The sequence below is a fragment of the Anas acuta genome, chromosome Z, assembly GCF_963932015.1.
Source record: "Anas acuta chromosome Z, bAnaAcu1.1, whole genome shotgun sequence".
NCBI lineage: Eukaryota > Metazoa > Chordata > Aves > Anseriformes > Anatidae > Anas > Anas acuta.
This window is the reverse complement of record NC_089017.1, coordinates 63233094-63246876: the sequence shown is the minus strand read 5'-3', so window position 1 is coordinate 63246876 and position 13783 is coordinate 63233094. Positions and strand designations below refer to the sequence as shown.

General features: G+C 38.4%; 1 protein-coding gene across 2 annotated transcripts in view; it reads right to left on the bottom strand.

Moving 5' to 3' along the window:
* TDRD7 (tudor domain containing 7) overlaps positions 1-13783 on the bottom strand; it is a 38119-nt gene that overhangs the window by 3966 nt on the left and 20370 nt on the right. The window contains exons 7-14 of one of the 2 annotated variants that reach the window (XM_068667196.1): positions 12188-12765; positions 6631-6817; positions 4892-5003; positions 3918-4120; positions 3645-3779; positions 1985-2068; positions 1697-1831; positions 1263-1373 (exon numbers count right to left, since the gene is read on the bottom strand). In XM_068667196.1, coding sequence (XP_068523297.1) covers positions 1263-1373; positions 1697-1831; positions 1985-2068; positions 3645-3779; positions 3918-4120; positions 4892-5003; positions 6631-6817; positions 12188-12765 — 1545 coding nt within the window. The remainder of the gene's footprint in view (positions 1-1262; positions 1374-1696; positions 1832-1984; positions 2069-3644; positions 3780-3917; positions 4121-4891; positions 5004-6630; positions 6818-12187; positions 12766-13783) is intronic. The other variant, XM_068667197.1, reaches the window with a different exon arrangement.

Sequence of the window (13783 nt, the reverse complement as noted above, 5' to 3'; positions counted from 1 at the left end):
TGTACGATTGCAGTTTTCTGGAAGACATTAGCCACAATTATAAATTAGCCATACAATTCTAAACAATTAAGTAATGCTATCAAATATTAACACTTAATCCTTCAGAAATCTCTTCCTGTCATTATGGGAGGTGAAACCTAGTAAATTAAGAATGGAATGAAAAAAAGGTGAAAAAAGCTTCTAGGTTTGTATCATGTATAATTTCCAAGCACTGGCATAAAAAATATCTTATTTAAGGGCATATATCATTGGCAGCAACTAGCATTATTGATAATAAAGCACTGAAATTTTCATATGACATAGTACATAACATTTGTTTACAGCTTCCTCTGTTGATTTTTCTATCTTTCCTCTAATAATCTGCAAAGGATATTGCTACTTATAGGCAGCAAACGGAAGACAAATGAAAACTTTCCAAAATTAAATCATTTGTGTTTCTTCTATTATATAATCAAATAAAAACTAATATCAAACTCAAATTATCTTGAAAAGGACGTTTAGAAAAGGCAGTTGCAACAGCCATAAGTTCCAGACTACATGAGCTATGTTTTAACTGCACAGCCTCCTGGGTTAAAAGAAGCAAAAAGATCAAAAAAAACCCTACAAAACATGCTTTCCAAGTGCTCTGTCAGTACTTGGAATCAGATTTTTAAGAGGAAATCATCTTTGTCTAGTCTCCAGATAGCAAAAAGATTTCCTTTATAATGGTGGCTTCAGTAAACTAAACCGGAAAGGAAACATTGCCAATGGAAATAATTTTATCTCAAATATAACCGAAACCCTTAATTAAATGATATCAAATACTAAGTCACACTGGATTAGAAAAAAACAACAAATGAAAACTAAAACCGCTTTCAAAGACCAGAATGAAAAAAGGTTATCTTCACTTAAGAGGCATAAAAATCATTTAAGATCTATGGAACATTTATGTGGTAAAACACAAACAACTATTTCTTTCTCAACAGTTCATAAAATAACTCTAGCTCCATATCTGGACTGGCACAGGAAAATGAGAAAGGCAATCAGCTGCTAAAATTCTTCAGAGGAAAAGAGAAACTGCTAATGAGCCAAATATTCTTATGTCAAACATCATAAGAAAGGGACTTTGTATTGCACTTATGTCCAAGAGATGGCTACAAACTTTTAAACTTCATAACAGAAATAAATTCTGATGAATGGTTAAGTTTTCAAAGTTGTTCTTTCAGTGTTTTTTTTCCACAGGCCTATGGATTTAAGGTCATACAGGCATTTTGACTATTTACCTTCATGCTAAATTCAGGACAACTTGTTACTTTATCTCTCAGCCACAGTACAGCATCTGGAGTCCACATGCCAGTGTTGGGAGGCAGATCTGCTAGGCAGCATGTTACAGCCTAAGAACAGAAGCATATAAAAATATGGAAACTAGTCCACAAGTTGCCATTCTCAGAAAACTCATTAACTGTCATAGATTCAATAATATATGACAAACAGAAATAGACAGAGGGACATGCAAAACCTTATCATTACTAGTTCACTATTACCACAGCATCCTGTCAGTGGGACTACATTACAAGTTATTTCAGGCAGAGGTGCATAATGAAATGCTCTCCATTGTTGAACACGATGAAACAAAACAAAAAAATCATAGCATAAACCTAGAAGTAGCACCACTATCAAGAGATCTAGTATAGGTCACCTTTAACTGTCTTTATACCTGAGGAGGTATTGCAATTACTTCTCTCAGGAATTGTGATGGGATTTCTCTTAGGTCTGAAGCTTCTACGGTTGCAACTGTTCCAGTGTCCACGAAGCGTACACCAAGCGCCCGTCTACTGTGAATGATTGTTATCTGAAATAAGACAGGAAGACAATCATTTTAAGGTTAAAAACACAACAGTGAAGCATACACTGTAAAATGTTTCAAGGAAAGTAAGAATTCGGATTTAGCTGAAGAGCCTTTTCTATGTGGGAAAACTGTTGCTGTTCTTTGAAAGCTTCTTACCTCTACACGTGCCCATTTTCCTTTGCAAGGTAACAAGCAGATTTTCCCACAGAAAGGCAGTGATACATTAAACTCTGATGTCTGCTGCAAATGCAAAAAACAAAAATTAAAATGCACAGAATCATTCCTAGCTGATACTTAACGAGCCATTTCAAATGCTACAAATAGATTAAACAATTCTGAGAAGCAACAGAGCTGTCTCAAAAATAGTTCCTTTCCATCCTCAGAAACATTTTCTGTATCATTATTTACGCTTGCCCCATTAATAAAGCTTTAAGTCTGAGCTGTGGAACCAAGAGAATATGAACTACCAGGAAAAAAAACCTTTGGAAGCACAGAATATAAAGATCACTGACCACTAACTTTAATGTTCTGAAAAGCAACAGCACTGTGGAACTGTGATAGATAACTGAAGAATTTCCTCTCGTGTATTCTAAACTACATTTAACATGGACTCAAAGCCTCATGGGGCTGACATTCACTGCGATGATCCTAACCAGTGTTAGAAGACACTAGAAACATTGCAAAAAGCATGAAGAGGTTCCCGCTGGAGACCCATAAACACCTTATTGTGACTAAATTCGCAGGCAAAACAAAAAACCTCATGAGAAACTGTAAAGTCAAGGTCTGTCTTTGATAGCAACGAAACCCTAACACACTGTCCAGCAAATCTGGACAGTTGTCTGCCTTTATGTAGCTAAACCTTTCAGGGTATATCTCACACTCTTTCCTTCAGTGTTCAGCTTACTTGAAACTGAATCTTGATAACCAAGACATACAAAATACTTATACAATATAAAGTACTTCCAAACGGAGCGTGGTCCAGAACAGGCCTAAAGTTCAACTTCTAAAAAAAAAAAAAACTCTTAAAAGTTAGTTTTACAAGCAGTAATTCTAACAGAGTCTTACTTTTCAAGGATCTGCATTTCATGATTTGATTCTCTCATGTTTCAGCTGGACATTGAACAAATTCAATACTGTAAACATTTTTTCTTTCATATAAAATCTTGACTATAGGAAGGGTTGTTGTACACATGTGTAAAACGTAGATGAGATATTAGACCTCTCTATCACATGGCTACTTTAAAGCAACTTCATTCTTTTGAAAATGTCTTCTATACATCAGTTCTGATTGAAATTAGACAACATTTAAAAGCTAAGGATACAAAGACAATATATGCAGCACATCAGGTCAAGGCTGTTGAATATTGAAGGAAGCCAGGCTAAAAACAACAGACCTTGGTCACGCTGCTTTTGTTGTCACTTTGCAAAGAGCGTTCTGTAGGTCAGGCTATTCATACACCTCAACTCCATCACATAAATAAATATTCCAGAAAAAAAAGTATGGCAGAACATCCACAGGTTTTCTATCAACCTAGAGCAGTTTCTACAGGAAGCTTCCCATTATGAGCCATTTTGGTACTGTTTTAACTATTCAAGCGAAGTTAGTAGTAGTTATTGAATCTTAAGAGACAGCATTTGAACAAAAGAGCATCAGAAAACATTTTAACCTTGAAAACCGCATGCATAAAAACTAGGAACAGGTTTTTCAGCCTTTTTAAGTGTTCACATGTCTCAGAAATCTGAACTTTTCTACAAAAAAAGGACTGGTGCACTGAAAAGGCCACATGACTTGACTTCTCCTTCATCACAGACCTACCTTGTGAAGGAAGTGGTCTTCTATCTTCTGCAAGATTTCAGAAAGCCTAGACAAGCCTTTAGATGGCAGTTGGCAATACAGACTTCCATCTGAGAGAACACTGGTTACTCTGACATTTGTATATAGTGCATCTACCTGCAACAGTAAGATTTTGACAAGAAAGGGGACACATACACACAAAGTTAGCACATTTGTGAGTACTGTTCTTCGTCCATCAAGACCTCTGTGGTCAATGATTTTTAATAAATTAAAAAGAAAAGAAGTAGATGGTACCTGTAGGTGTAGTTCAAAGGATTTGTCATACAAAGCCTTCAGACAAGTAGCATTAATGTTGATGTCATCTTCTCCAGAAGTGTCATAGAGAACAAAAAGAGGAGGATCACTCCTTTCCAGTATTTCCACAGCAAGTATCTTGGAGCATGCCTGCAAGTCTACAGCCTTTACTAGGGCAGGATCATCACAGAAGACTTCCAGCCCTGTAAGACACACCATACTTTTTATGTATTACTTTAATGAAGGGAAATATAATAAACAGCTGTGTTTACAACAGGAACCTTTCCAAGAATAAGGATGTAGTTGGAAGGTTGTATTGCACCTCAACTTGCATTCTACTGTCTCCTTTTTTAACACAAAGGCATCTTTGAGAGGAAAAAAAAATCCTCTTCAGAAAGAATCAAGGAAAATATGCAGACAAAAAAAGGAACTGCATTCAAGTTTATTCTTGTCAATTTGAAATATTTAAAATAAAATGTTCTTAGAACATTTTAGAATCTTAGAACTAACATCTTAGAAGTTAGAAATGCCCACCAGTTTTAGGAAATTAAATAATTTCTAGCACAGTCTAGGAAGCCTGAGAGTGCTAAGAGGGGAAGAATCACTTTAAAATAACTAAATGATCACATTAGGTCTCATTTGTGGAAAAAGGAGTCATGCTAGTACATGCTTCACACAACAGGTTATTTTTTTAGGCATGCATGTATTAAAGGAACAAACCCATCCAAGCTAAGTGTAGTAACAACTAAGCTCTATTGGAGATACTGGGGTCTTCTGATATCAAGGTTTCTCTATAAAACTCTTCTTGACATCCTGCTGTCCACACACACCTGTGTCTGCTTACACTGACTATCTTGGGCAGAATCTAACATACATAGTTATTACAAACAAGGATCAGAATTCTCAAACTGAGATGGTTCAATCCATAAGTCATGCAACAGCAAGCTGTATAGACAGCACCGGCCTTCTCTTACCTGCCAGTTTACATTTTGCAACTTGAAATGGAAGCGAACAGAACTGCTTGTGTAGTTTGTACACACTGTTGCTTTCAACAACTTCACTGAAGCCATGGTCAACATAGTACACCTGGTAAGGGAAAGTGAGATAAAAGCATAAGATCATTAATAGAACTTTAAATACACATTCTTGAGACTAGGGAAAATGTATTCAGCTACCACATCCTCTGTGCATCCATTAAACAGGCATTGCATTTTTTGCTAATTATAGTGATACAGCTACATAGAACCATTACTCTAATGTTTATTTCACTACTTAAATATTCAGAGCTTTCAAGGAAGGTCTTCTCAAGAATTCTGCAAAACCATCCTCTCTAACACAATCTCAACTCTTCATAGAAACAGGGCTGGAAGGACTCAGCATATTAACTTAAACCACATGAACAAAGATAATAAAGCTGCAATTTTAGAGTTTTCAAAGTGTTGAAGACTCAAGTTCTATATAAGTGCCATAGTGTGTTTTGTATTTTGTTCTACAGCCTTAAGAGGACTATTTGGAGTTATATTTCCAGTAACTTTGACACAAATACCACAAACACTGCAGGAAGTCAGTAGTAAAAGTGTTGGTTGGCAGTAGGTAATCAGAACTAAGGTGAGAGAAAGAAGGCATACATAGGGCTTTTTACAACTTATTTCTAAACTATATCATGCAAAATATCTGCACAACAAACTTTCAATAGGGAGTCCGAGCAGTGGTGGATGACCAGCAAGCAAATGCTGCAGTGTAGTAGTAGTCTTCTTTTGGCTGCTAGCTATGCCTAGACAAAAATCAGAGGCAAGCTTGCTATTTTTCTCTGAAGCCGATGTAATCTTTCACAAAACTGAATTCTGTGACAACCTGTTCCTTCAAGTTCTAGCTGAAGGTTATCATGCTTTCAGAAAAACTCAGTCTATCTCATGCGTTATTTAAAAATTTATGAAATGGATCAATTTTATATGTATGTTAAGGAGATCTGGGTAAAAAGTCACCCAACTATGGGAAGAAATGAAAAAAGTTATCATTAACATTTGATTAAGCAAGAAATAACTGGAAAATCTGACATTGTTCTTACAGTTCAATTATGTAGTCTAATTTCTCTGTGGATGTCAAGAAACATCCCCTTGGCTCAGGAAACATTTAACAGAGGAGTTAAATAATCTCAGAGGGGTTTAATTAACGTGCACAACAGATGCAACTCCCAGGATACCAGACTTGTCTGAAAGGGAAGTTTAAGCACAAGTGTATCCTTCTCACTGTCTTGCTAATTAATGCACATGATAGATACTTCAGTACAAGACTTCAAGCAAGATCTGAAACCTATTAGCTATTGAATTTTCTCCTTCCCCATTCCAAGTAGCACCACCACACCCATTCCTCCCATTACTATCAAAGGTAAATCTTCAGCACTAAGGCGCTTTAGTGCCCAGCCCTGTATAAAATCCCAAACTTCCACAAAATCCAAAATATCTGTGGAAAAAAAACAAACAACAACACTGAAAGACCATTTATTTTTGACAATCGCACAACTTAAAAGAAAGACTTTAAAAGTCTTAACTTCTCCTATAACAGAAAAGAGAAGTACTTCAGGTTGGGAAAGGAGACAATGCTAGCAGTGCACCATGCTTGGGAATTGACTGTGTACCTAAAAAAAAACAACAAAAAAAACAACAAAACATTTAAAATCTTTCACAGAGTGCCAAAACAAATAACTGCTTGCCTTTATTTTCTTGTCTTCCACAGAAATTATCCGAGCACGCAGCCAGGCCTCATCTTCAGTGTGTACAACAACAAGTTGCCCAACACTCAGAGACTGAGCTTGTAACACTGCGCGGTTCTGACTATAGTATGCTCTCATGTCATCTTCCATTTGTTCCTGGGCGTAAGAATAATCTTTCCCCACATACCTACAGTATTCCAATAAAAAAAAAAACAAGCAGACAAACAAACAAAAACAAAACACGCACACAGGAGCTAGATCAATTCAAGCTGAATAAAAACCCAAGTACCTTTATACATATATATGAATAAATTATGGATATATACATATTTTAAGGACATTGGTATCAAGACTCTTCTCCACTGGCAAGGCTATAGAAAAGTAGTAACTGACAAAATGTAGTACTATTGTTCATAGTTAAATGTGGTCCAGCACTGTAGAATCTAACATGCTCAATTATACCTTTAGTAAGAGATCTTACATAATTATTACCATGTATAACCATGTAGAGGAACCTGTTTACAAGAGCAAAATATCTGGGATGAAGTGTTAAAAAAAAAAAACAAAACTGATATGACATACCAGTTTCTTAACATTTAACATATGACATCTCTGAAGTTACTCAGTCCTCAGCAAACACCAGTTTATCAGCTTTTTACTAATGTCAGTCAAAGCACAAGGCATCTAAAATAGTTTTACAGATCCCTCTCAAACTATGTGCTGTTTACTCCTGGCCTTCAGAACAAGCCTGGTAGTAGGCTGCCAACCTAATGTTTTATACTGAAGTAATCTGAGTTGCGTGAATCTTCTTAATTTACTGAAAACTACAAATGGGAAATTGTGAATAACTTCAGAAACAAGTCAGCTTAGCACAGAAGGAAAAATCTGTTTTCATACTTGTATTAGCAGCTACTGCTTTAACTACATTAAAAGTTGTTCCTAGAATGACTAATGCCACTAATTTCTACCACACAGTTTTCTGTTTCACCCTATAACAAGCCAGGTTTATTCCAAAGTTCTGCTTACGCACAGGATTAGGGCAGGCACTGTACAGTAGCACACTGGGCCACCTTTGTTATAATGCTTAAGTTAAACCTGATCGCATTCCAGGCTGTCCTCAGGAAAACGGGGATTTCTCTGCTACCTTCCCGTTCAATTAAACGCTGCTTTTCAGACTGACAGCCACCTTGCCTCTATGTAAACACTCATCTCCTCCACAGTGGACGTGGAGTACAGCAACACAAGCAGGTATACAAAGCCTAGAAGTTCACTTCTTAGCATCGGTTTCATAAGGATATTTAAAGGACAGGAGGAGTATCACGAAGTAGAAAAATCATTCAAAACTTCCTGCCTCATGTTTTTCTGGTAACGGGTAAGGATCCTACTGAGGAAGATTTTGGCTGTTAAAAGCCAACTGGAAAGTTATTTTTCATATTCTTTAGAAACAAATCTTGGAAAATGACCTCAAAAAAGGTGTTATATACACGTGGCCAGACTAGAGTGCGCACAGCATTATTGCTAGTCTCAACTGGAGCTGCTTCATGGGCCAAGTAAAGAAAGCCTGATGCTGCACTGTGGAAGGAACAGAGGGTTGTATCCTTCTATAGCAAAACAAGCTATGAAGTGTTCTATTCAAAAAGATAAAAGATGGAAAAGTTTACCATACCACAGCACAGAAACTCAAAATAACTGAGAATAAAATGTGAGTTAATTATTTCTTGTGAGAAGCCAGGTGTCACATCCAGCATAACATCTCCCCAATCACAGCTGTAGATGTACACAGAGCACCTACGAGAGCTTCAATCACCTCACTTTCATGGACAAGAAAATCCTTGAAGAATTGTACCAAATCTCAGAATAGCACCAAACCTTCCAGTTTCATCTTAATTAGCACTGCAGTAGAAAGGTTTCAGCTAAGCAACAGCTAATCACATACCAAGGAAGTATAAAGACATATTGCTCCATCCCCAAGACAGAAAAAACACAGCAACCAATAGCCACTGCACGGTGCTTGCACAAATCACATGGAAGTGACTGTTACTACACGCACAGCGAAGGCGAGCCCACGCATTGTTTCTTTCTTATATCTTGCAGGAATATTTTCTTGCTATGGCAGAAATATTTTCCCTTCAAGTCCAGTTTCACCTTGAAGATTAACGACCTTGCCCATGAAGCGTATGCATCTCTCAGCACACTGCACCTGAGGCCAAGAAGCCACTGATCACTGCCAGGTACCTACACAGAGCTGACAAGCTGAGAAACTTTTATTATTTAATGTTGTCCAAAATGCACCGTCCAAAATTTAAGAACTGCTACTTTAGAGGAAGTTTAACAAAAGCAGGCTCAGCTCAGCGTCACACAGCAGCTTAACCTGCGGGACTTGGGGCATTCTACATTATTCCCTACAGACAGGCTAATTTAATGAAATGATTAAGGCAATTATTCAGCGACAGAGAACACCTATTACCAGAGATTTACTATATTGCTCATTCTTAAGAGAGACAAAAATATTACCTCCTGGCTAGAGCCAAGTTCCTTTCTCTCACCTAGGCCAATAAACCTGCAGCAACAGGAAGGCTGCATGATTAGTGTTCTGAAGCAGAAACTTCAAAAGTTCATGGAGAATGGGTAAAGACACCAATGACAGTGTCAAATATTGCACTTATCCTCAGAAAAGACCAAAAAAACATAATCTAGGGAACTCCAGGCAAGCATGACTCACTTTGGTCCCTGGAAAAATTGTTTATCATGTCCTTCTGAAACACATTTCTGAGCAAATGAAGTCTGTGATGAAGAAAGCCAATATGGATTTAGCAAAAATAAATCACGTCTGATCAACTTCAGTGCCTTCTGTGATGGCTGCATTTGTGCGAAGTGGGGAGAGCAGTGGATGTCATTTACCTCAGCGTTGGAAGGCTTTTGACACAGTCTCCCACAACATGCTGGTATCCAGGTTCAGAAACTGCAGTGCTGAACTGTGGATGGATTTAAAAACATCCTGGTGGAGAGCTCAGAGGGCAGAGGTTAATGGGTTATGCTTTATCTGGGGGTCAGCGACAAATGGAGCACTTCACAGACCTAACCCAAGACTTGTCCTAACCTATCAGTGACCTGGAAGAGGTAAGGGACTGCTTGCTTCAGTTTGCAGGTGACAACAAACAGGTATCACAGCCAATATGCTTCAGGGCAGGTCTGCCATTCACAGAGAGCTGGACAGGGTGAGGAACAGGCTGCCAGGAAGGTTGTGGTATTTAACAAGAATTAGCATCACTTATGGCACCTGGGAAGGAAGAAACTGTGGCAAATGGAGGGGACAGACCAGCTGCTGAGAAGAACTGCAGAAAAGGGTCTAGGTGTCAAGGCAGATGCAAGCTGAGTGTGAACCAGCAGCGTGCCTGGCTAGCAGAGACTCTGGCAAACATCCTGGCTGTATGAAGAGAAACAAAGCAAGCCAGGGGAAGGAAGTGAATATCCTCCTTTACTTGGTATTCAGTAGATCACATCTGAAACATTGTGTCAGCTAAGACATCATCAAGACAGCCTGGGGCTAGAAGACCTGCCAGGTGAGGAAAGGCTGCGAGAACTGTGCTGCTCAGCTCGGAGAAGAGATGGCCTCAGTGGGAGCTCAGCGTGGTGCTCCAGGAACTCACCACAAAGACAGAACGATGTCCTTCAGTGGCTCTGGTGGGAAGACAAGAGGCAATGGTCATGCTTTGAAGCAGGAGAGGGTCAAACCGCATGAAAGGAACAAATTCCCCCCCATGAGGCAGCTGAGCAGAGGGGCACGCTGCCCAGAAAGGTCATGCAGTCCCCATCCTAGGAAGATTTTCAACACCTAACTGGCTAAGCCCTGATCAACCTCGTCTGACCTCAGGGTTGACCCTGCCTTGTGCAGCAGGTTGGCCTACAATCCTCCTCAGGCACATTCAGGCCTGATTTGTGTTGTACTTCTGTAATTAAGCAGTCATTCAGAAGTATGCTTTCCATGAAAGAAGGAGGCAGAGATGGCATCGCTTACAGAACAATTCATGTGGGTGACCTGTGAAGACGTGCTCAGAAAAGCTGCTCTAACATTCAGTCTTCAAACACCCTTAACTGCCTCCTGAAAGAAGTCCTCTTACTTTTCTTTCATCATGTCCCAAAAACCAAATGAGAGAGTACTAGTCTGAATTAGCGGAGGACATCTCATACTCTTCATAAGAAAAGCAAAACCATCGGACCAACAAGCATTAAGCCACGCTATGAATCCAACCAAATAGATCATTAATTCCAGAAAAAAGAAAAAAAAAAAAAAGAAAAGCACAGTTCTGGTAACCTTGTAACTGGAGCCAAACCACAGAGAGTGAATATTCATCAGAAACAGTTTTTCCAAACTAATTACTGGAAACGTCCCTAAAATGACAGATCAGAAAGCTAAGATATGTTACTCCACATATACAGCAAAATGCCATGCTGGTAGAACGGTTACAAAATGAATTTATAAGACCTACAGAAACAAGGAAAAAGCACAAAATAGGGATTGGGCTAGCAGCTGAAACAAAGATAGAAGTTTTCATTTGAGAACGTTGCCATTATAACTCCCCAAGTACGGGGATTTTCACTACAAGTCATCAGCTATTATGGTTCCATGATTTCAGGGAACCAAAGCCCTGGGCTGACACAAAGAAAGTTCAGTTCTTTGCGTTCCAATACATCAGTGACAGCTAGAAAAGAAGAACATCTAAATATCAGCCTTAACTCTAGTGTTGAATATTTCCAGCCAGTACTGAGGAAAAGGGTATTAATTGCATAGTGAGAGGATCTGTAAGTGAACCGCAAACGTACTTACTTAGATCCTAATCAGGACCCTTGAGAATGTCTGAAACTATCTAGTGAAAACTGAAACTGCAGAAACTAAAGGGAAAAAAACAGAGAGCTGTCAATTTAGTATATTACCAGACAGCTATGCAATTCATGCTCTGAAGTGACAGATAAACCTGTTTAACAGTTGAATTTGAGAAATCCTAGAGAAAAAGTGTTACTGCTTTTTCATTTTTTAAATCCTGCTAGGATCTGTATTTTTTTTCCTAACAATGAAGTATAGTTATTTCCTGAAAGAGTACAGTACCATATACATAACATAGTGATACCATCTGTTTCTTACACTGTTCTCTGAGGCTAGACTGATCAATCATCAAACCAAGCAGCACTAGCCATTTGTTGTTGGATGGAAGCTCAAAAAGTGAAAACTGCAGTATAAGCTGAACATGTACAGCTCACACCTAGGTAGTAACAGAAGAAAAATACCTTAATACCTTAAAGCAGTATCTGGATACTACCTCTAATATTACTAACGTGCTATAGAAGTGTTACTCTAAAAAGCCAGATCTGCTTTGAGCCTCGGACAAACTAACGTTAGAACTGATCAGCTCAGAGTTTAGCAGTCTTCTATTTAAACACAAAAAAAATTCTTAAGTTTCATTATCAACACAGGTAAATGAAGTCCTGCAGATCTGCATAGTATGCGTTCATGAATTTATAAATTAAGCAAATAAGAGATTCTGAAGTGTGAACTTGCCTAATTATAACCTCATTAGTGTTGTTCAATTCTACCACCATGATGGAGACAGGTCCTTCTGATGGAATGAGTAGAGGAGGAACAGTTACTTTTTCTGGATACCACTCCTTGGATTCTTCATACTGGTGTTCAGCTGTGGCCTTCACATTGTCGGGTGTCTGGACCTTCTCTGTGACATTCAGATTCTCATCGGTGCATCTTTGGGGTTTTACGTAGAGGATAGCCTTTTTGGGGGCATTAGATACATAATTAACAACGCATATATCTGAGAGCAACTCCAGGTTATTTAGAATGCCTTCTGGAAATTTTGCTTGGTAAGTGTCTTGGTACAATTTGGGAAGCGCATTAGCCCAGAGACCACTGGAATACTTCTTCAGGATATTAACAACTTTTTGCTTGAAGTCACTACTAAGTGAGGCAGAATCAGACTCCATACTTGGTTTTAACAACGGGTCCACTTTTGAAGTGACATTCTGAGATGCCTTTTCTTGCTCTGTATCACTTTTCACAGGTGGCGATATTCCCTTAGCAGGATAAAGAAGCCCATCTATCTGATCACCTGTGCATACTTTCTCCACCTTGGAAAACAAAAAGCAGAATCAACGATCAGTTGCATCTCTAAAGTCTTAATCATTTTAACAATTACATTTTTGTAACATGCATTTCATACAGAGTTTGAGGCAGACACCCACAAGGAACTAAGCTTGAGCTGATTACTACACAGAAGTCATTTCTTGTAATGCTTCCTGATTTTGGGGGAATACCAAGCAAATATGACATCAGGACAGTGCAAATATGAAAGCTGTGCATTACAACCAGGAGTTGGTTTTCCAAATAAACTTATCTCCTTTCTCCTCGAAGGAACAAAAGACACACACTCCACAAAACTTAAGTCTTCGGCACATTAACCTCCCCCAAAACTCTTCCACACAGAGAAGCATATTATAAACAGATGTTTCCATCACAGTTCTCCAACTGAAAGGGAATTCTATTGCGTACTTAAGAAACAAGAGAACACCTGTCAGGCAGTGTCACAAAAGCAGCCTGCTATTGCACTCAGGGAATGCTATTTTCTTTAAAGAAGTTCTGAAATTAAGGAAAAAAATCTGAATCATAATAAATTTAAGGAAATCGATTAGGCAATTTTAAACCATGTCCATAACTTTCCTCTACACTCAGATGTTTTGCCAGTCCATATGTCTCTACTCTTTGACAGTTTCAATAGTGAGCATCCCACAAAGTCTGAAGTCACAACCATGAAAGCAGCACCACTTGAGAACTGCAGAAACAAATTCACAATAAGAATTAAATTTCCTAAAGCTACAGTTTCAACTCAGATCAATCTCACTGTGGGTTAGCAGGGATACCTATGTAGAACTGAGGTAACAAAAGCTATCAGTGCCTATATGTTGGTCCTGAAACCTGACCATCTCCTACAATATAGATTTTTTTTTCCTTAAGTTTTACATAACTCCACTTTGATGTTTCTTCCTCAGAAGAAAATAACTTACATCAGTTTCCTGGGTAGACATTATGCCAAAGCCCTTTTCAGAGAAAGATCAGTGAAGAACAAATTGAATAGTTAAATTACTTGCT